At 36.8% G+C, this 22,085-nt stretch overlaps 4 protein-coding genes across 4 annotated transcripts; 2 read left to right on the top strand and 2 right to left on the bottom strand.

Moving 5' to 3' along the window:
- Positions 1-1,195: 1,195 nt before the first annotated feature.
- LOC128531850 (putative threonylcarbamoyl-AMP synthase) lies at positions 1,196-2,310 on the bottom strand. Its single transcript, XM_053506010.1, has 5 exons — positions 2,262-2,310; positions 2,005-2,167; positions 1,759-1,924; positions 1,369-1,463; positions 1,196-1,281 (listed from the first exon to the last, which is right to left on the bottom strand). Exons 2-5 carry the CDS (start codon positions 2,069-2,071, stop codon positions 1,196-1,198), a joined length of 414 nt encoding a protein of 137 aa, XP_053361985.1. The 5' UTR covers positions 2,072-2,167; positions 2,262-2,310.
- Positions 2,311-2,573: 263 nt separating this feature from the next.
- On the top strand, positions 2,574-7,406 carry LOC128531849 (cis-aconitate decarboxylase-like). The gene is made up of 6 exons (XM_053506009.1): positions 2,574-2,633; positions 3,689-3,755; positions 3,922-4,106; positions 5,359-5,451; positions 5,756-5,961; positions 6,479-7,406. The coding sequence occupies exons 1-6, from the start codon at positions 2,574-2,576 to the stop codon at positions 7,404-7,406; spliced, it is 1,539 nt and encodes a 512-aa protein (XP_053361984.1).
- Positions 7,407-14,733: 7,327 nt separating this feature from the next.
- LOC128531848 (putative threonylcarbamoyl-AMP synthase) lies at positions 14,734-15,455 on the bottom strand. Its single transcript, XM_053506008.1, has 3 exons — positions 15,297-15,455; positions 14,907-15,001; positions 14,734-14,819 (listed from the first exon to the last, which is right to left on the bottom strand). Exons 1-3 carry the CDS (start codon positions 15,416-15,418, stop codon positions 14,734-14,736), a joined length of 303 nt encoding a protein of 100 aa, XP_053361983.1. The 5' UTR covers positions 15,419-15,455.
- A 1,712-nt stretch (positions 15,456-17,167) lies between these two features.
- LOC128532117 (cis-aconitate decarboxylase-like) lies at positions 17,168-21,472 on the top strand. The gene is made up of 6 exons (XM_053506342.1): positions 17,168-17,200; positions 17,488-17,551; positions 17,718-17,905; positions 19,158-19,250; positions 19,803-20,008; positions 20,512-21,472. The coding sequence occupies exons 1-6, from the start codon at positions 17,183-17,185 to the stop codon at positions 21,437-21,439; spliced, it is 1,497 nt and encodes a 498-aa protein (XP_053362317.1). The 5' UTR covers positions 17,168-17,182; the 3' UTR covers positions 21,440-21,472.
- Positions 21,473-22,085: the final 613 nt, after the last annotated feature.

The raw sequence follows: 22,085 nt of genomic DNA, 5'->3' as shown, positions 1-22,085 counted from the left end.
ACAGGAGAAAGTGAACACTTGATTTTTACATGTACTGTACATATATTGGTCCCGCATTTTTCTTAGGGATATGAAGGGATGAAAGAGAAAATGGGTAGGGATGAGATTAGTGTTTGGAAGGAAAGTCCAGCACATTTTGGTGTTTTCTCTGCTCCCAATGCACCTGATTTAACTAGTTGGCTAGTTAGCAGCCTTTTTTGAATGCATCCAGGACCCCTTACCCAACATCAGTGCTTTATCTCACTAATGTGGTTGAAATGGGGCAATCCCCACAACCTTGCCCAAAATCTGGTTGAAAGCCTTCCTGAAAGAGTCGCGGTTACTACAAGATCAAAAGAAGGACCAACCCTTTATTAATTGAATGGGATTATACAAACTGTACTGTAGGTGTGATGGATGGTTGTGATATGAATTTGGCCACATAGTGTACTTGGACTAATAATAGTGTTATTGGCAATCATTCGCAAATATAAGAAAGCTGTTGTTTGAATTGCTGGGTATGCCAGCATAAGTAAAAAAATATATATATATTATTTATTTTTAATTAGTTTATTTTTTCCCTGTGTCCTTTCATATAAAAGTTCATAATAATTTTAACAATTGGATAGCTTCACTCACAATAAATAGTTGATTGTACTGTGGTCACCTCAGATATTATGATCTTTTTAAGTGCTTTGTGTATAGATTTTATTTTAATTACCCTTTTGTAGTAACACATGCTTTTATTAAAATACCATAAAAAAGAAATTGGTCAAATAACAAAAATACAAGAAGAGGAAGAAGAATGATTTCTTTCTTGATTTATTTATCCTACACTTTAGGCAATAAATTACAAAAAAAAAATGGAGATACTATTAACATACATGCCAGCATATAATTTAGTGTCTGTGTCAATGTTTATAAATGGTAACACATTTAGAAAAATATATATTCACATATCATATATAGACACCTACAATATATACTATCATCCATCTAAAGTATATAATATCATCCATCTCTCCTGGGCATGTTTATTCCACAATGTTTTTTACAACAACAAAACATTAATAGTTTATTTAGTTATTTTACCATCATGCTCTCACTTTTAAATTTATTACCAATAATCTGTCAGACATTTTGCCTTTTTATCACCATAGTTTTTACACTGTAGTTAAATTAAAGTTTGTATGCTTTGATGCTGTAGCTTAATTTCTCATAACATGCTGTTTTTCACCCTCTCAAAAATTTGCTGCACCTTTGTTGCAGGGACACAACCTTCTCGCAGGAAATGTATGGTACCTAAAAAGCAACGTCTATTAGTAGGGACATTAAAAAGGTAAACAATGTAGAAATACTGTATCTTTGGTAAACTCATTTTTGGATTACCTTCATCAATTTTCAGGCAGTTGACCACAGTTGAGCCTACCAGCTCATTGGACTGCCCATCACACAGTACTCCTTGGATCTTGTGTCCAAGGCGCCTGGTAGACATTTAAAAGTTCTTCTGTTATGCCTTAATGTTAAAACCTTTATTTACTACCAAAAATGTTTGGTTACACAGTGGTTTCTTTTTTTTTACCATAAACAGTAAGGATCATTACAAAATCTATAAGTGAATTTCAGTGCACAAATAATTACAAAGTCTCCGCTCTATAAATAAATAAAATAGGAAGCAATATTAATTTGGGCTACAAACAGGGTTGATGATTTTTTAACAAACCTTAGTGTACATTGCAAGTTTATTGCAACAGTCATGAGTCATGAAATACAACTTACTTAATAACCATGTCATGATGTGTGCTGTCAGGTTCACCACTTGGATTTGCAGATGTGATAGCCAAAGGCCCAGTGATGTCACACAGATGGGCAGTGACTGTGTGGTCAGGGACACGAATCATTATGCTGTCCTTGGTCCCCACACGATCGTATGCAGCCCCCACACCTTAAAACAATAGGTTTATGCAAGTTACACAATAATAAAATGAAAATGTTTGATCAGACATTCTAATGCTGCTGTCTTACCAAGTTTAAGGAGCCAGTCTCCTTTTGGGACAATACAGCTGATCCCTCCTGGATATACATTTCTCATGAACTCCCAGAGCAATGGACTAAATGGTGGTTTTGTTGGAACAAGCTGCTCCAAACTAGAAATGCAGATGCAGATGGGCTTCTCCGCAGGACGTTCCTGTGGAGGATAATTTAAGCAAATGATTACAAGTTAAATTTTTCTCAAACAGGTTAGTACATCAAATATAAATGAAGAATTGCATGGTACTCACTTTAATATTGTAGATTTTCTCTATTGCACTTGGATGCTTGCAAGAAGCGGCCAAAGCATATACAGTATCTGTTGGTATACCACATACACCTTTGCTTTCCAGCAATTTCGCAATCTCTAGCAGTCCACTGGTCCCACGAGAAGATGAGATTGGACATGGAGCTGTAGCAGCAGATTTTTTCTTCTTATCATTATTCTATGAAAAGTACAAGACAAAATGACATTCAAATCATTTAAGTACTTTTAACAACTTAAATTTCCCATGTTGTAGCAATTTAAAAATACCTTTATGAGTGCGGGTCCAACTGGTATTATGGTCTTGGAGTATATGGAATTAGCAAGTGATGCCAGAGTTCCATATAAACAAATTATGGTAAATATTGAAAGAGTAGCAACTGAAAAGGGGTATTTAAAAATAGTTATTGAATATAAAGTCATTTTTAAAGATTTATAAATTATTATTTCTGATTGTCCACTGTGAAGCAAACTTTACCTTCCAACTGGTATGGAAGTCTATTAAAAGTGGAAAGAAGAAGACACACCACTATGACCTCCATAATAATGGTTAATGCCTGCAAACAAGATTGTCATAAGCAGCTGCAAATCATAAAAAGGAATGAAATCAAGCATATTATTGTAAATATCCATTAGAAATTCCATCAAAATTAATAAAATTCAAATCAGAACTAGGATAGAATTAATAACCAAAAATGCTATTGCTCCTGCAGTAAACTAAATGATTCTGTTGAAAACTGCAGCTGTTGTCCTGTAAGAACACGGTCCAATATTTTAAGATTATTAAAGTTTATTTAAGATTATATGTAAATCTTGTGAAATGTTATGTAAGCTAATATTGAAATTCTAAAATAAGTTCAAGATTTACAATATAACATTAACATACCTGCAAATCTGAGCCACGTCCAGGTGGCCCAAATGGCCAAATAGAAGAAACATTAAGAAATCATATAAAGTATGTAAAAAACTTCACTTACCTGCTGTAAATCTGTAGTATAAGTACTATTGGATGGCAGTGGAAGGATTCTCTTTTAATAGAAATGTGCTTAAGTGAAGTAGATGGAGCTTTAAGGCTCCCAACCAACCTGTTGCCTCAACTTGAAGGATGACATAATTGGTCAAATGCTAGGACTTTAAAGTTTCTACTCAAATGATGAAATATCCCACCCCTGTTGCGTAAAAAGGTTTTGGAAGCTTTCTTTGCTTCTTTACTATTTTTATATGACAACTTGGACCGTGGTATACGTTACTCCTGATGCTCCTAACCTTAACTATTTCTATAATCTAGTAAAATATAGCTGGATTATTTAGAATAAAGAATCATGAACTCATGCTTGTTAAAAAAACATGACATATATCTTGTGTTATGTTAATACTAATACATTCTATGATACAAATTTTTCAATTATCTAGAGATCATTCAGACAAGTGTCCACCCTATCTACAATCAGAGGACTCCATAAACCCGCACTAGATGTTGAGCTAACTCTACTACTCTTAACACACTCTTATATTGATCAAATTGGACAAAGATTTAAAGTAACCTGGTGTACCAAAACATATTTAGCAGGTTACTTGGTTGCTGAAAAAGCAGTCACAGCAGAAATCTCTCATTTATTCCTTTCTTCCTCCTGTGTTTTTAGTCATGGACCGACCCAACCCCGAGGAGACTGTAACCAGCAGCTTTGGTCGATTCATCCAGAGAGTGCAGCCAAGTCATCTGTCACCAGTCGTACTCCAAAGAAGCAAACGCATGGTGCTGGACAGCATTGGTGTAGGTCTGCTGGGTAGCACCACTGAAGTGTTTGAACTTGCACTTCAGCATTGCCAGGTAATGGCACACAACAGCAACATGTTAACAATAAACTAATAAGGGAGTACGAAAATGCACCAAATGCTGACCCTAGAACAATGGCATGGGCCTTATAGAATATACTTCCTAATGGCCTTTAACATTGGCATTGAGATGCAAGGTCGCCTGATGAGATTTTCTAATGAAGCCCACAACATTCCTAAGAGGTAAGAATTGTCTCTATAACAATAAACTAATAAGGGAGTACGAAAATGCACCAAATGCTGACCCTAGAACAATGGCATGGGCTTTATAGAATATACTTCACCCCTAACACCCCTTTCGAACTTATTTTGTGTGTGTTTTGTCTACACTGTCAAGTTTTTCCAATCTTTCAAACCTTAACTCCTGTTTGTACAAAAGCAATGCAGTATCCAATGGTGAAATAAAGCCTGTCCACAGGCTACTTTGGCAGAGCTCATTGTATGTAACAGCAAGTAATATTTTGAGGGCAGTTTAAACAGAACTGCCACTGTAGTAAACAAATTCAACTGAACAATGTGAGTGTGGTTAAATTTTATATACATAAACCTTAAGAAAGGAATGCTAGCCTTACCTTTAAACATAACCTTAACCTATGTACTGTAGGTCGGTCCATGACTAAATTCATCCAGAGAGTGCAGCCAAGTCATCTGTCACCAGTCGTACTCCAATGAAGCAAACGCATGGTGCTGGACAGCATTGGTGTAGGTCTGCTGGGTAGCACCACTGAAGTGTTTGAACTTGCACTTCAGCATTGCCAGGTAATGGCACACAACAGCAACATGTTAACAATAAACTAATAAGGGAGTACGAAAATGCACCAAATGCTGACCCTAGAACAATGGCATGGGCTTTATAGAATATACTTCCTAATGGCCTTTAACATTGGCATTGAGATGCAAGGTCGCCTGATGAGATTTTCCAATGAAGCCCACAACATTCCTAAGAGGTAAGAATTGTCTCTATAACAATAAACTAATAAGGGAGTACGAAAATGCACCAAATGCTGACCCTAGAACAATGGCATGGGCTTTTTAGAATATACTTCACCCCTAACACCCCTTTCGAATTTATTTTGTGTGTGTTTTGTCTACACTGTCAAGTTTTTCCAATCTTTCAAACCTTAACTCCTGTTTGTACAAAAGCAATGCAGTATCCAATGGTGAAATAAAGCCTGTCCACAGGCTACTTTGGCAGAGCTTATTGTATGTAACAGCAAGTGACCCATCTTTCCTCTTTTCTCTCAAAGCACATGTACGCTCCCGATGACATCAGCTTTGTTTATGGGCGCAGTGGAACCAAGCTTTCCCCAACCCTAGCTGCCTTAGTCAATGGAGTAGCAGTGAGTATTCCTTTTCATACTTGAAATAAGGGACTGAAAAAAAAAAATTCTCCCCATAGCATCATTGGCAAATAAGAGAAAATGGAACTCTTATTAAGCCTTTCTCATATTGTCCTGTGGTCAAATGTTGATCCATTCATGTGATATTGTTCATCTAGGGTAAAGAGCTAAAAGCTACATCTTGACCTTTATAAAGGAATTGGTATACTTCTAAAGTATATGTAGCAGACAGCTTGCATTGCCAGTAATAAGCCAAATTGTGTACTTACTAGGCACCATTTGATGATTAGCATGTTTTCTTCAGGTTCATTCTATGGACTTTGATGATACTTGGCACCCTGCAACTCATCCCTCTGGTGCAGTGCTTCCTGCTCTTCTTGCCATTTGTGACATGTTTCCCAAAAACAGCAAGCCAAGTGGTCTGGACCTCCTAATGGCCTTTAACATTGGCATTGAGATGCAAGGTCGCCTGATGAGATTTTCCAATGAAGCCCACAACATTCCTAAGAGGTAAGAATTGTCTCTATAACAAAAAATAATAATTCTCTACACATCACCGTAAAACAAGGTTGAGCAACCATCATAACACGATACCTCATCGTTCTAATATAGTCTTAAAATTAGTAATAATATATTAAAATAAGTAATATTTTGAGGGCAGTTTAAACAGAACTGCCACTGTAGTAAACAAATTCAACTGAACAATGTGAGTGTGGTTAAATTTTATATACATAAACCTTAAGAAAGGAATGCTAGCCTTACCTTTAAACATAACCTTAACCTATGTACTGTAGGTCGGTCCATGACTAAAAACACAGATGGATGAATAGAATAAATGAGACATTTCTGCTGTGACTGATTTTTCAGCCACCGATATGATATGTTTTAAGTTATGCCATAAATATGATCTGTAATGTCTGACTTGAAGACTATGATTTTGTAATTGTATGCAAACTTTTCGGAATAGTTTTTAATAAATGCATTAAAAGGCATGAATTAAATATCCTTTTAAATTATTTTTTTCAAGGTTCCATCCCCCTAGTGTCGTGGGGACACTGGGAAGTGCTGCTGCCTGTGCCCGGCTCCTTTCCCTCGACCATTCTCAGTGCAGCCATGCCTTGGCCATCGCTGCCTCATTAGCAGGGGCGCCAATGGCCAATGCTGCCACTCAGTCCAAGCCTCTGCACATTGGTAATGCCTCTCGTCTGGGCCTTGAAGCTGCCCTGCTAGCCTCACGTGGGCTGGAGGCAAGCCCCCTGGTCCTGGATGGAGTTCCTGGGGTAGCTGGTTTTAGTGCATTTTATGAAGACTATAGCCCAAGGCCGATGGTGTTGCCCGAAGAGGCAGAGCACACATTCCTTTTGGAGACACAAGATATTGCCTTTAAGCGATTTCCAGCCCACTTGGGCATGCACTGGGTTGCTGATGCTGCTGCCCATGTCCACAAGGCTTTGCTGCATCTTTCTGATGGAGTCATCTCCCCAAACTCAGTGCAGGAAATCCTACTACGGGTGCCACATTCAAAGTATATAAATCGGCCCTTCCCAGAGTCAGAGCACCAGGCACGTCACTCCTTCCAGTTCAATGCTTGCACCACTCTGCTCGATGGCCAGGTAACAGTGCAGTCCTTCCAGCCTGAAGCACTACTGAGGCCAGAGCTTCATGCCCTGCTCTCCCGCGTCCGTGTAGAGCACCCCCAGGACAATCCAGCCAACTTTGACCGAATGTATGGTGAAGTGCAGGTCACTTTAGTGAATGGAATTGTGTTACAAGGTCATTGTGACACCTTCTATGGCCATTGGAGGAAGCCACTGAGTGATGAGAGCCTGCAGAAAAAGTTCCGCAATAATGCAAGTGTAGTGCTGCCACCAGAGAAAGTGAATGGCCTTATAGAAGCTGTGGAGGGGTTGGAGTTTCTGTCTAACTGCGAACCACTGCTAGCTCAGCTGCAGTAAACAGCTTGTTTATGTTCATGTCTAAATCAACTACTTTTGTACTGAAGGACAGTTACTTTGAAGGAAACTCTTGTGAAAATAATGGTTATTTATAGAATTATTTCTTTTTCTTTTAATTAGTTGTAGCTGTTTCTCTGAAAAAACAGTAGCACTGAGACATACAATATGGTAATTTATTATAAAGTAAAATTAGTTGTAGACAACTATATTTCTATACTGTAATACATATACTCCCTTTTCCTTTTGTAGACATTTGCTGTGTTGATATTAAATTTTTGTGCAATATGCCTACATAAGTGTGAATAAAAGAAATTATTTAAATCTACCCTTTGCTTTTTAGTAGATTTACTACGTTATAATATGATAATTGGTATATAATAAAAAAAATAGATAATTTTATAAAAATCTGAAAACAAACATTTAAAAAACGACTATTATTGTAAATTCCCTAATAAAATCTTTATAATGGGCTGATTCGGACAAGTGCACAAGTACATAGACATGGCACTTATGGCATAGTACAAGCCCTACTGTATGAGTTAATGATTTGCTTTTAAAGGCCATCGTATTTGTCAGATTACAAATATTTTTCTTTACACTTTAAGCATAGAGCAGTGACCAAAGATGAGAGAAGGAAATGTGTTTCATTGAGATTCCAAGATTTGTGGAATAATAAGAGACCTTGGTTTATTGGAAGAGGAATAAAGAGACCCCTTTGTATTTGTATTTACTCAACTATTTTATTTATTTACAACTTTTTTCTTTCTTTCAGTGTTTTTTGCTATTTCTTACTTGTTTTCGTTTAGTGTGTGCCCTGTTTTGGTATATGTTTATCCAAACATATTGGTGCTATTTTAAATGTATATTTTGTTTTGGTTTTGTTCAATAAAAATAAACTAAATATAATTTCTTCAACAGAAGATTATCGAGGCTTAAGGAAATTAAGTAATTTTAAGTAATTTTCCTTGTGGAAAAAGTTTTTTTTTTTTTTTTTTTTGTTTTCCATGGGATGTGTAAACTGTTAGAATGGCTCAGTGACATATTGTGCAAGCCACGAAAGTTGGGAGTACTCTAAAAAGGACAAGTTTCATGTTATTGTTGTCTTCTGCATTTGTGCATCCCTCGTATTCTGATTAAAAAGCTGCACTGAGAGTTAACACTCCCGCGGGACTATTCAAGTCTCCCACATGTAGGAGTGCGACTGCTGTATGATGTAGAGACATAACGTTTAGAACACTCAGGATTGCAGAGTGTCTTGCTTCCCTGTCATCCAAGTGACATCTACATTTAATTAATCCCCAGTGCTGCTGCCTGTGCCATCTGTCAATTTATTGTTGAGACATTTGATTTGTGGTACGTATTCATCACTTTTTGGGACAAATACAACTTTTGCCCTCAAAGCAGGCGTTCAAAATTTCTATGGACAGATCATTGTATGTTTTTTTTCCTGCGGGAAGTTTAAAACCAGTTTGTCTCATATGCTCCCAAAACCATGGTGCTAATAAAATACCTACTATTATATGCATGTTGAGTAAAAGTGATGTTATGAACAGCCGGATTTAATAATCCTAGATTTCTAGGCGTTTAGGTAGGGTGAGTTTGCTGGTCTATCAAGCACAGCAATACCATGGTACTTAAACCAGATATTAGTACTTTTGGCAGTGTGGGCAGGTGCCACGTCCTGCTGAAAAATGAAATCAGCATCTCCATAAAGCTGGTCAGCAGAGGAAAGCATAAAATATTCTAAAACGTACAGGTAGACGGCTGCGCTGACCTTGGACGTGATAAAGCACAGTGGACCAACACCAGCAGAAGACGAGGCTCCCCAAACCACCACTGACTGCAAACTTTACATTGGACTTCAAGCAACCTTGAAGTGTGATTTTGTGCCTCTCCTCTCTTCCTTCAGACACAGGTACCTTCATTTCCAAATGAAATAGACAATTTACTTTCATCTGAAAATAGGACTTTGGCCCCCTGAGCAACAGTTCAATCCTTTTTGTTCTTAGCCCATGTGATGTTGTCTCTGGTTCAAGAGTGGTTTGACACAAAGAATGTGACAGTTGTATCCCATGTCCTGGATACGTCTTTGTGTGGTGGCTCTTGAAGCACTGACTTCAGCTGCTGTCTACTCCTGTTGAATCTTCCCCAAATTCTTGAATAGGCTTGGATTCACAATCCATTTAAGGCTGTGGGTATCCCTGTTGCTTTTGTACATTTTTCTGCCACATTTTTCTTTCCATTCAACTTTCCATTAAGGAGTTTGGATACAGCAGTCTGTAAATAGCCAGCTTCTTTAGCAATGACCTTTAGTGACCCACTGAACCAGACTAGGAGACTATTTAAAGGCTCAGGAAACCTTGGCAGGTGTTTTGAGTTAATTAGCTAATTAAAGTGTGACCACATTAGTCTCCAATATTAAACTTTTTCACAATATTCTCATTTTCTGAGATACTGAGTTTTGGGTTTCTATTGGCTGTAAGCCATAATCATCAGAATTAAAAGAAATAAACACTTAAACTATGTCAGCCTGTGTGTAGTGAATCTATATATTACTATATATGAGTTTCACTTTTTGAATTGAATTACTGAAATAAATTAACTTTTTTTGATGATATTTTAATTTATTGAGAAGCACCTGTATTTATTTAACAAAAATGTGGCCAATACTAAGTAGCCCTTTGCTGCTTCCACAGGATTTAAGATGGTAAGTTGCAATCAGGTTTTAATTTTAATTTATCGTTAGTAGTGCTACAGACCTCTATGGTAGCAGAAGTTTTGACTGGTTTATCTGGTTTATTAGACTGGTTTATTAGACAGTTTATCTGGTCTGGAGGATTCAGGTGTGTGGCAACACAATGCCAAGAGGAGAAGAAATAAACAATGGGCTTTGAGAAGCAATTGTTGCTGCACATCAATCTGGAAAGGGTCATAAAACCAATTCCAAACAATTTGGGGTTCAACATTTTACAGTAAGAAAGATTATTCACAAATGGAAAGCACTCAAGACAGTTGTCAGTCTTCCCAGGTGTAAATGACCAAGCACATTGACCCCAATCTCAGACCGTGCAATGACCAGAGAAATATATAAAAAAAAAAAAGCTACATCTCAGAGCCAACAGGCCTCACTGAGCATGTTAAATGTTAGCACAATTACAAGAAGACTGAGCAAGTACAGTTTGTTGTTGGATAGGTCTGCCAAAAAAATACATGACTGAGGTTTGCAAAACTACATCTGATCAAACCACAAGGCTTCTAGAACAATGTCCTCCGGACAAATGGAGCAAAGTGGAGTTGTTTGGCCTTTTGCAAAACCCAAACAGCATTTCGGCATAAATTCCTCAAACCCACTGTCAAGCAAGGTGGTGGATAGGTGATGATTTGGATAATTGAAAGAATTAAGTTTTGTTAAAAACAGGCACACTATTGTTTTTCTTGTGAAATTCCCAATGTTTGATGTGTCACATGACCCTCTTTCTATTGAAAAAACAAAAGTTGGTTTCAAAATGACCGACTTCAAAATGGCCACCATGGTCACCACCCATCTTGAAAAGTTTTCCCCCTCACATATACTAATGTGCCACAAACAGAAAGTTAATATCAACAACCATTCTCATTTTGTTAAGGTGTATCCATATAAAAGGCCCACCCTGTACTTTCTCCACTTTCAGTCATGGGCTATGTGTATAAACCTTGTGCAACCCAAAAAAAGCCCTAAACAAAAATAACATGTGGCATGGGACTGGAAACATTTGTGACACAAGTATCATTATTCATAGTGAATAGAATCCGTGATAATTTAGCTATTGTCTTTTTTATGTATGTTTATGTTTGGCATCCAATTAACCAATAAGAATTTTTTTTTTTCATGGATAAATAATTCTAACAAGAAGATCCATACTCCCAAGTAATTTACCATGCACACTAACTCACTCACTCATCTTCTATACCACATCATCCTGTATTAAGGGATAGGAGCCTATCCCACGAGACTTAGTACACGAAGCAGGGTACATCCTGGACAGGGTGCCAATCTATCGCAGGGCACACACATACACTACGGGCAATTTTTTGGGGGAACGGCAATTAGCCTAACTTGCATATCTTTGAACTGTGGGAGGAAACCCACCAAGCACAGGGAGAACATGCAAACTCCATGCACACAGAGAATGGATTCGACCCTGGCCAGGAATTGAACCCAGACCCTGGAGGTGCAAGGCGACAGTGCTAACCACTACACCAATGCATCATGCACACATTTTCTATAAAAACTGAAGTTTTAGGTCAGTATATTACATTCATATTGCCAGACATTCCTTCTGTATAATCACACGTACTGGATATTATCAGGAAAAACATACAAAATTGAGGTATCAGTTAATTAAAAACCAAGGTGTGGTAATGTAAGATGACACTGTGAACTCTCAAGTCAGATGATAAGATAAAATTCCCCAACTTGTCATTTCTCATCATATATAAAATGTTTATAATATAAGAATATAATTGTAAAACATATAATAAGGGAAAGCATTTTAAACACATTTTATAAAAGTTTACTGTATTGAATTTAAATAAATTTTATTTGCTTGTTATTTGTTGTTTATTTTTATTGTTGTTAATTTGTTACATACTATAGGGGTGTAAAACAAGGTTATAGGAATTACACATTACTCATTACACAAAAGCAACACAAATAAAAGAACATGATTGAAAGAATTACAAATAATTTAACAAGTGTTAAACAATGTTCAACTATACAGTATGTTGTGTGTGTGTGTGTGTGTGTGTGTGTGTGTGTGTGTGTTTATTTAACAAAATAAAAATGAAATAAATGTTTAAAACAAATATCATTATGGTTTGTTATAAAACGTAAATGGAATCCTCTGTAGGTTTTACTATAGTTGTCTTTTTTTAAATGCTTTATTTGTTATTTACATGGAGGGTGTGTCAACAATAAGTTTCATGCGACCGGAATCCCCAAACTGTTACAGATTACATACAGTCTGCATGATTTTAGGGGTGAAACTAGAGGTTTGGCAGGTTTAAAAAAACAATTGTTTTAATGTGTGTGTATGTGTGTGTTGATTCTCCATCTGGATTACGCCACAGAAAATGCTTTTAAATGCCACAAATTCTTATTCAAATCCACACTTTCCAGCTGTAAACAAGACCTCTGCTCTGCCAGAGAACAGCAAACCTGAGCAACAAGCCCAGGGAGTGTATATTTTTGTATGAGGTTACATTAGGGAGAAATCTTGTTTGAACCGTGACCTACAAGTGTGGAAGAAGGAGTAAAAGCAGGGACATGATAAAACTGTTTTTCACTGTTTATGGTAGTAGTAAGGTATGCTTGTAGCACAATAAAAGACCTGGTGAAATATAAGCATGTTCATAATGGTCTGCAGTTATTTGGACTGTTACAAACAAAGTAATGATTAAAAAGACATTACAGTAAACTGTAATAAAATAAGAGATAAGTATTAACATGTGGCAGGTGTGTGCTGCCTCACTGAAGTGTATATTAGTTCAATAGATCAAATTTCCTGATTTTAAACTGTCGCACACAAAATTCAATGTCTAGGGAATAAGAGGTGTTTCTGTGAAAAGAGAAGTTTAGCAAGGTTAATAAAACAAGTATATATATATATATATATATATATATATATATATATATATATATATATGTACATACATACACTGTTCTTTTGTCTTTTTCTTTACAAGGCTGCCTTTTCAAAAATATCAAGTGAATTGATATATATATATTCACTTGATATTTTTGAAAAGGCAGCCTTGTAAAGAAAAAGACAAAAGAACAGTGTTTCACATTGTAAACTTTATAATTAGCTGCTTCTTTTAAAATACAGTGGAACCTCAGTTCACAAATGTAATTCATTCCTAAGTTTTGTTCGTAACCTGATTTGGTCGTACAGTGGTTCAGTCTTTGTTCATAGGAATATATGTAAATAGAATTAATCTGTTCTCCATCACTATGAACTATGTTTAACTTTTGATTTGTTTTGTTTATATCACAAAATATAAAACAAAGTATGAAAAAGCCTTAATTATACAAAAATATTACAACACTAAATATAAATATAAACTGTACAGGAGAAAGTGAACACTTGATTTTTACATGTACTGTACATATATTGGTCCCGCATTTTTCTTAGGGATATGAAGGGATGAAAGAGAAAATGGGTAGGGATGAGATTAGTGTTTGGAAGGAAAGTCCAGCACATTTTGGTGTTTTCTCTGCTCCCAATGCACCTGATTTAACTAGTTGGCTAGTTAGCAGCCTTTTTTGAATGCATCCAGGACCCCTTACCCAACATCAGTGCTTTATCTCACTAATGTGGTTGAAATGGGGCAATCCCCACAACCTTGCCCAAAATCTCGTTGAAAGCCTTCCTGAAAGAGTCGCGGTTACTACAAGATCAAAAGAAGGACCAACCCTTTATTAATTGAATGGGATTATACAAACTGTACTGTAGGTGTGATGGATGGTTGTGATATGAATTTGGCCACATAGTGTACTTGGACTAATAATAGTGTTATTGGCAATCATTCGCAAATATAAGAAAGCTGTTTTTTGAATTGCTGGGTATGCCAGCATAAGTAAAAAAATATATATTATTTATTTTTAATTAGTTTATTTTTTCCCTGTGTCCTTTCATATAAAAGTTCATAATAATTTTAACAATTGGATAGCTTCACTCACAATAAATAGTTGATTGTAAAATATTGAAAGACATTGGAGTGATTGTACTGTGGTCACTTCAGATATTATGATCTTTTTAAGTGCTTTGTGTATAGATTTTATTTTAATTACCCTTTTGTAGTAACACATGCTTTTATTAAAATACCATAAAAAAGAAATTGGTCAAATAACAAAAATACAAGAAGAGGAAGAAGAATGATTTCTTTCTTGATTTATTTATCCTACACTTTAGGCAATAAATTACAAAAAAAAAATGGAGATACTATTAACATACATGCCAGCATATAATTTAGTGTCTGTGTCAATGTTTATAAATGGTAACACATTTAGAAAAATATATATTCACATATCATATATAGACACCTACAGTATATACTATCATCCATCTAAAGTATATAATATCATCCATCTCTCCTGGGCATGTTTATTCCACAATGTTTTTTACAACAACAAAACATTAATAGTTTATATAGTTATTTTACCATCATGCTCTCACTTTTAAATTTATTACCAATAATCTGTCAGACATTTTGCCTTTTTATCACCATAGTTTTTACACTGTAGTTAAATTAAAGTTTGTATGCTTTGATGCTGTAGCTTAATTTCTCATAACATGCTGTTTTTCACCCTCTCAAAAATTTGCTGCACCTTTGTTGCAGGGACACAACCTTCTCGCAGGAAATGTATGGTACCTAAAAAGCAACGTCTATTAGTAGGGACATTAAAAAGGTAAACAATGTAGAAATACTGTATCTTTGGTAAACTCATTTTTGGATTACCTTCATCAATTTTCAGGCAGTTGACCACAGTTGAGCCTACCAGCTCATTGGACTGCCCATCACACAGTACTCCTTGGATCTTGTGTCCAAGGCGCCTGGTAGACATTTAAAAGTTCTTCTGTTATGCCTTAATGTTAAAACCTTTATTTACTACCAAAAATGTTTGGTTACACAGTGGTTTCTTTTTTTTTACCATAAACAGTAAGGATCATTACAAAATCTATAAGTGAATTTCAGTGCACAAATAATTACAAAGTCTCCGCTCTATAAATAAATAAAATAGGAAGCAATATTAATTTGGACTACGAACAGGGTTGATGATTTTTTAACAAACCTTAGTGTACATTGCAAGTTTATTGCAACAGTCATGAATCATGAAATACAACTTACTTAATAACCATGTCATGATGTGTGCTGTCAGGTTCACCACTTGGATTTGCAGATGTGATAGCCAAAGGCCCAGTGATGTCACACAGATGGGCAGTGACTGTGTGGTCAGGGACACGAATCATTATGCTGTCCTTGGTCCCCACACGATCGTATGCAGCCCCCACACCTTAAAACAATAGGTTTATGCAAGTTACACAATAATAAAATGAAAATGTTTGATCAGACATTCTAATGCTGCTGTCTTACCAAGTTTAAGGAGCCAGTCTCCTTTTGGGACAATACAGCTGATCCCTCCTGGATATACATTTCTCATGAACTCCCAGAGCAATGGACTAAATGGTGGTTTTGTTGGAACAAGCTGCTCCAAACTAGAAATGCAGATGCAGATGGGCTTCTCTGCAGGACGTTACTGTGGAGGATAATTTAAGCAAATGATTACAAGTTAAATTTTTCTCAAACAGGTTAGTACATCAAATATAAATGAAGAATTGCATGGTACTCACTTTAATATTGTAGATTTTCTCTATTGCACTTGGATGCTTGCAAGAAGCGGCCAAAGCATATACAGTATCTGTTGGTATACCACATACACCTTTGCTTTCCAGCAATTTCGCAATCTCTAGCAGTCCACTGGTCCCACGAGAAGATGAGATTGGACATGGAGCTGTAGCAGCAGATTTTTTCTTCTTATCATTATTCTATGAAAAGTACAAGACAAAATGACATTCAAATCATTTAAGTACTTTTAACAACTTAAATTTCCCATGTTGTAGCAATTTAAAAATACCTTTATGAGTGCGGGTCCAACTGGTATTAAGGTCTTGGAGTATATGGAATTAACAAGTGATGCCAGAGTTCCATATAAACAAATTATGGTAAATATTGAAAGAGTAGCAACTGAAAAGGGGTATTTAAAAATAGTTATTGAATATAAAGTCATTTTTAAAGATTTATAAATTATTATTTCTGATTGTCCACTGTGAAGCAAACTTTACCTTCCAACTGGTATGGAAGTCTATTAAAAGTGGAAAGAAGAAGACACACCACTATGACCTCCATAATAATGGTTAATGCCTGCAAACAAGATTGTCATAAGCAGCTGCAAATCATAAAAAGGAATGAAATCAAGCATATTATTGTAAATATCCATTAGAAATTCCATCAAAATTAATAAAATTCAAATCAGAACTAGGATAGAATTAATAACCAAAAATGCTATTGCTCCTGCAGTAAACTTAATGATTCTGTTGAAAACTGCAGCTGTTGTCCTGTAAGAACACGGTCCAATATTTTAAGATTATTAAAGTTTATTTAAGATTATATGTAAATCTTGTGAAATGTTATGTAAGCTAATATTGTAATTCTAAAATAAGTTCAAGATTTACAATATAACATTAACATACCTGCAAATCTGAGCCACGTCCAGGTGGCCCAAATGGCCAAATAGAAGAAACATTAAGAAATCATATAAAGTATGTAAAAAACTTCACTTACCTGCTGTAAATCTGTAGTATAAGTACTATTGGATGGCAGTGGAAGGATTCTCTTTTAATAGAAATGTGCTTAAGTGAAGTAGATGGAGCTTTAAGGATCCAAACCAACCTGTTGCCTCAACTTGAAGGATGACATAATTGGTCAAATGCTAGGACTTTAAAGTTTCTACTCAAATGACGAAATATCCCACCCCTGTTGCGTAAAAAGGTTTTGGAAGTTCCAGTCTTGCGATTGGTGAGTGTTTCGTGCTATATAAAGAGAACATGAGGACTCACCTGAGAAGCAAGAGCATCAGCTACAAAAACATTGTGTGCAGAGACAAAGAAAAACCTACTGTAGGCTCCTTCAGTTTGACATCCACATAAATATCCTCAACCATACAGAGATACAATATGCTTCCCACAATACAGGTAATGATGCTTTTTTAGAATTTTCATATTAATGAATGACAATGTTGCTGTGGAAAGTGTATTTTCAGCTTTCTTTGCTTCTTTACTATTTTTATATGACAACTTGGACCGTGGTATACGTTACTCCTGATGCTCCTAACCTTAACTATTTCTATAATCTAGTAAAATATAGCTGGATTATTTAGAATAAAGAATCATGAACTCATGCTTGTTAAAAAAACATGACATATATCTTGTGTTATGTTAATACTAATACATTCTATGATACAAATTTTTCAATTATCTAGAGATCATTCAGACAAGTGTCCACCCTATCTACAATCAGAGGACTCCATAAACCCGCACTAGATGGTGAGCTAACTCTACTACTCTTAACACACTCTTATATTGATCAAATTGGACAAAGATTTAAAGTAACCTGGTGTACCAAAACATATTTAGCAGGTTACTTGGTTGCTGAAAAAGCAGTCACAGCAGAAATCTCTCATTTATTCCTTTCTTCCTCCTGTGTTTTTAGTCATGGACCGACCCAACCCCGAGGAGACTGTAACCAGCAGCTTTGGTCGATTCATCCAGAGAGTGCAGCCAAGTCATCTGTCACCAGTCGTACTCCAAAGAAGCAAACGCATGGTGCTGGACAGCATTGGTGTAGGTCTGCTGGGTAGCACCACTGAAGTGTTTGAACTTGCACTTCAGCATTGCCAGGTAATGGCACACAACAGCAACATGTTAACAATAAACTAATAAGGGAGTACGAAAATGCACCAAATGCTGACCCTAGAACAATGGCATGGGCCTTATAGAATATACTTCCTAATGGCCTTTAACATTGGCATTGAGATGCAAGGTCGCCTGATGAGATTTTCTAATGAAGCCCACAACATTCCTAAGAGGTAAGAATTGTCTCTATAACAATAAACTAATAAGGGAGTACGAAAATGCACCAAATGCTGACCCTAGAACAATGGCATGGGCTTTATAGAATATACTTCACCCCTAACACCCCTTTCGAACTTATTTTGTGTGTGTTTTGTCTACACTGTCAAGTTTTTCCAATCTTTCAAACCTTAACTCCTGTTTGTACAAAAGCAATGCAGTATCCAATGGTGAAATAAAGCCTGTCCACAGGCTACTTTGGCAGAGCTCATTGTATGTAACAGCAAGTAATATTTTGAGGGCAGTTTAAACAGAACTGCCACTGTAGTAAACAAATTCAACTGAACAATGTGAGTGTGGTTAAATTTTATATACATAAACCTTAAGAAAGGAATGCTAGCCTTACCTTTAAACATAACCTTAACCTATGTACTGTAGGTCGGTCCATGACTAAATTCATCCAGAGAGTGCAGCCAAGTCATCTGTCACCAGTCGTACTCCAATGAAGCAAACGCATGGTGCTGGACAGCATTGGTGTAGGTCTGCTGGGTAGCACCACTGAAGTGTTTGAACTTGCACTTCAGCATTGCCAGGTAATGGCACACAACAGCAACATGTTAACAATAAACTAATAAGGGAGTACGAAAATGCACCAAATGCTGACCCTAGAACAATGGCATGGGCTTTATAGAATATACTTCCTAATGGCCTTTAACATTGGCATTGAGATGCAAGGTCGCCTGATGAGATTTTCCAATGAAGCCCACAACATTCCTAAGAGGTAAGAATTGTCTCTATAACAATAAACTAATAAGGGAGTACGAAAATGCACCAAATGCTGACCCTAGAACAATGGCATGGGCTTTTTAGAATATACTTCACCCCTAACACCCCTTTCGAATTTATTTTGTGTGTGTTTTGTCTACACTGTCAAGTTTTTCCAATCTTTCAAACCTTAACTCCTGTTTGTACAAAAGCAATGCTGTATCCAATGCTAAAATAAAGCCTGTCCACAGGCTACTTTGGCAGAGCTCATTGTATGTAACAGCAAGTGACCCATCTTTCCTCTTTTCTCTCAAAGCACATGTACGCTCCCGATGACATCAGCTTTGTTTATGGGCGCAGTGGAACCAAGCTTTCCCCAACCCTAGCTGCCTTAGTCAATGGAGTAGCAGTGAGTATTCCTGTTCATACTGTGGGTCATACAGTAAATACATTTTACATCTTACAGACAATGATTGTCTTTTCCAATATGGTAGTTTTTTTTTCTTAGAAACAAATATTTGTGATCTCCAGGGCCTGAGAAATAATAAATCACAGTGTTTTATGTCACTTTTATTTTAACTAATTCCTATACTTAGATATTAAAGAAGAAAAGTGGAAAACAAACATAACATGTCCACCTGAGACAGGTGGGGCGGGGGTGGGGGGGGAGGGGGGGAGTTGAAATGAAGGACTGAAAAAAAAAATTCTCCCCATAGCATCATTGGCAAATAAGAGAAAATGGAACTGTTATTAAGCCTTTCTCATATTGTCCTGTGGTCAAATGTTGATCCATTCATGTGATATTGTTTAACTAGGGTAAAGAGCTAAAAGCTACATCTTGACCTTTATAAAGGAATTGGTATACTATATAAGTATATGTAGCAGACAGCTTGCATTGCCAGTAATAAGCCAAATTGTGTACTTACAAGGCACCATTTGATGATTAGCATGTCTTCTTCAGGTTCATTCTATGGACTTTGATGATACTTGGCACCCTGCAACTCATCCCTCTGGTGCAGTGCTTCCTGCTCTTCTTGCCATTTGTGACATGTTTCCCAAAAACAGCAAGCCAAGTGGTCTGGACCTCCTAATGGCCTTTAACATTGGTATTGAGATGCAAGGTCGCCTGATGAGATTCTCCAATGAAGCCCACAACATTCCTAAAAGGTAAGAATTGTCTCTATAACAAAAGTAATTCAAAGTTAAACCAAGTTGAGCAACCATCATAACACGATACCTCATCGTTCTAATATAGTCCCAAAATTAGTAATAATATATTAAAATAAGTAATATTTTGAGGGCAGTTTAAACAGAACTGCCACTGTAGTAAACAAATTCAACTGAACAATGTGAGTGTGGTTAAATTTTATATACATAAACCTTAAGAAAGGAATGCTAGCCTTACCTTTAAACATAACCTTAACCTATGTACTGTAGGTCGGTCCATGGCTAAAAACACAGATGGATGAATAGAATAAATGAGACATTTCTGCTGTGACTGATTTTTCAGCCACCGATATGATATGTTTTAAGTTATGCCATAAATATGATCTGTAATGTCTGACTTGAAGACTATGATTTTGTAATTTTACGCGAACTTTTCTGAATAGTTTTTAATAAATGCATTAAAAGGCATAAATTAAATATCCTTTTTAATTAATTTTTTTAAGGTTCCATCCCCCTAGTGTCGTGGGGACACTGGGAAGTGCTGCTGCCTGTGCCCGGCTCCTTTCCCTCGACCATTCTCAGTGCAGCCATGCCTTGGCCATCGCTGCCTCATTAGCAGGGGCGCCAATGGCCAATGCTGCCACTCAGTCCAAGCCTCTGCACATTGGTAATGCCTCTCGTTTGGGCCTTGAAGCTGCCCTGCTAGCCTCACGTGGGCTGGAGGCAAGCCCCCTGGTCCTGGATGGAGTTCCTGGGGTAGCTGGTTTTAGTGCATTTTATGAAGACTATAGCCCAAGGCCGATGGTGTTGCCCGAAGAGGCAGAGCACACATTCCTTTTGGAGACACAAGATATTGCCTTTAAGCGATTTCCAGCACACTTGGGCATGCACTGGGTTGCTGATGCTGCTGCCCATGTCCACAAGGCTTTACTGCATCTTTTTGATGGAGTCATCTCCCCAAACTCAGTGCAGGAAATCCTACTACGGGTGCCACATTCAAAGTATATAAATCGGCCCTTCCCAGAGTCAGAGCACCAGGCACGTCACTCCTTCCAGTTCAATGCTTGCACCACTCTGCTCGATGGCCAGGTAACAGTGCAGTCCTTCCAGCCTGAAGCACTACTGAGGCCAGAGCTTCATGCCCTGCTCTCCCGCGTCCGTGTAGAGCACCCCCAGGACAATCCAGCCAACTTTGACCGCATGTATGGTGAAGTGCAGGTCACTTTAGTGAATGGAATTGTGTTACAAGGTCATTGTGACACCTTCTATGGCCATTGGAGGAAGCCACTGAGTGATGAGAGCCTGCAGAAAAAGTTCCGCAATAATGCAAGTGTAGTGCTGCCACCAGAGAAAGTGAATGGCCTTATAGAAGCTGTGGAGGGGTTGGAGTTTCTGTCTAACTGCGAACCACTGCTAGCTCAGCTGCAGTAAACAGCTTGTTTATGTTCATGTCTAAATCAACTACTTTTGTACTGAAGGACAGTTACTTTAAAGGAAAATCTTGGGAAAATAATGGTTATTTATAGAATTATTTCTTTTTCTTTTAATTAGTTGTAGCTGTTTCTCTGAAAAAACAGTAGCACTGAGACATACAATATGGTAATTTATTATAAAGTAAAATTAGTTGTAGACAACTATATTTCTATACTGTAATACATATACTCCCTTTTCCTTTTGTAGACATTTGCTGTGTTGATATAAAATTTTTGTGCAATATGCCTACATAAGTGTGAATAAAAGAAATTATTTAAATCTACCCTTTGCTTTTTAGTAGATTTACTACATTATAATATGATAATTGGTATATAATAAAAAAATAGATAATTTTATAAAAATCTGAAAACAAACATTTAAAAAACGACTATTATTGTAAATTCCCTAATAAAATCTTTATAATGGGCTGATTCGGACAAGTGCACAAGTACATAGACATGGCACTTATGACATAGTACAAGCCCTACTGTATGAGTTAATGATTTGCTTTTAAAGGCCATCGTATTTGTCAGATTACAAATATTTTTCTTTACATTTTAAGCATAGAGCAGTGACCAAAGATGAGAAAAGAAAATGTGTTTCA

Source organism: Clarias gariepinus, chromosome 10 (genome assembly GCF_024256425.1).
Source record: "Clarias gariepinus isolate MV-2021 ecotype Netherlands chromosome 10, CGAR_prim_01v2, whole genome shotgun sequence".
NCBI lineage: Eukaryota > Metazoa > Chordata > Actinopteri > Siluriformes > Clariidae > Clarias > Clarias gariepinus.
This window is presented reverse-complemented; position numbering and strand designations above follow the sequence as displayed.

Excerpts from the sequence above, each read along its gene's own strand:
- LOC128531850 (XM_053506010.1), bottom strand. The coding sequence starts at position 2,071 with ATGAGAAATGTATATCCAGGAGGGATCAGCTGTATTGTCCCAAAAGGA. Across the intron at positions 1,925-2,004 it reads AGACTGGCTCCTTAAACTTG|GTGTGGGGGCTGCATACGAT; the intron begins GTAAGACAGCAG and ends TATTGTTTTAAG. Across the intron at positions 1,282-1,368 it reads CTGCCTGAAAATTGATGAAG|GTACCATACATTTCCTGCGA; the intron begins GTAATCCAAAAA and ends GTTGCTTTTTAG.
- LOC128531849 (XM_053506009.1), top strand. The coding sequence starts at position 2,574 with ATGGTCTTGGAGTATATGGAATTAGCAAGTGATGCCAGAGTTCCATAT. Across the intron at positions 3,756-3,921 it reads TAAACCCGCACTAGATGTTG|TGGACCGACCCAACCCCGAG; the intron begins AGCTAACTCTAC and ends TGTTTTTAGTCA. Across the intron at positions 4,107-5,358 it reads TTGCACTTCAGCATTGCCAG|CACATGTACGCTCCCGATGA; the intron begins GTAATGGCACAC and ends TTTCTCTCAAAG.
- LOC128531848 (XM_053506008.1), bottom strand. The coding sequence starts at position 15,418 with ATGATTCGTGTCCCTGACCACACAGTCACTGCCCATCTGTGTGACATC. Across the intron at positions 15,002-15,296 it reads CATCATGACATGGTTATTAA|GCGCCTTGGACACAAGATCC; the intron begins GTAAGTTGTATT and ends AATGTCTACCAG. Across the intron at positions 14,820-14,906 it reads CTGCCTGAAAATTGATGAAG|GTACCATACATTTCCTGCGA; the intron begins GTAATCCAAAAA and ends GTTGCTTTTTAG.
- LOC128532117 (XM_053506342.1), top strand. Across the intron at positions 19,251-19,802 it reads CCTTAGTCAATGGAGTAGCA|GTTCATTCTATGGACTTTGA; the intron begins GTGAGTATTCCT and ends TGTCTTCTTCAG. Across the intron at positions 20,009-20,511 it reads GCCCACAACATTCCTAAAAG|GTTCCATCCCCCTAGTGTCG; the intron begins GTAAGAATTGTC and ends AATTTTTTTAAG.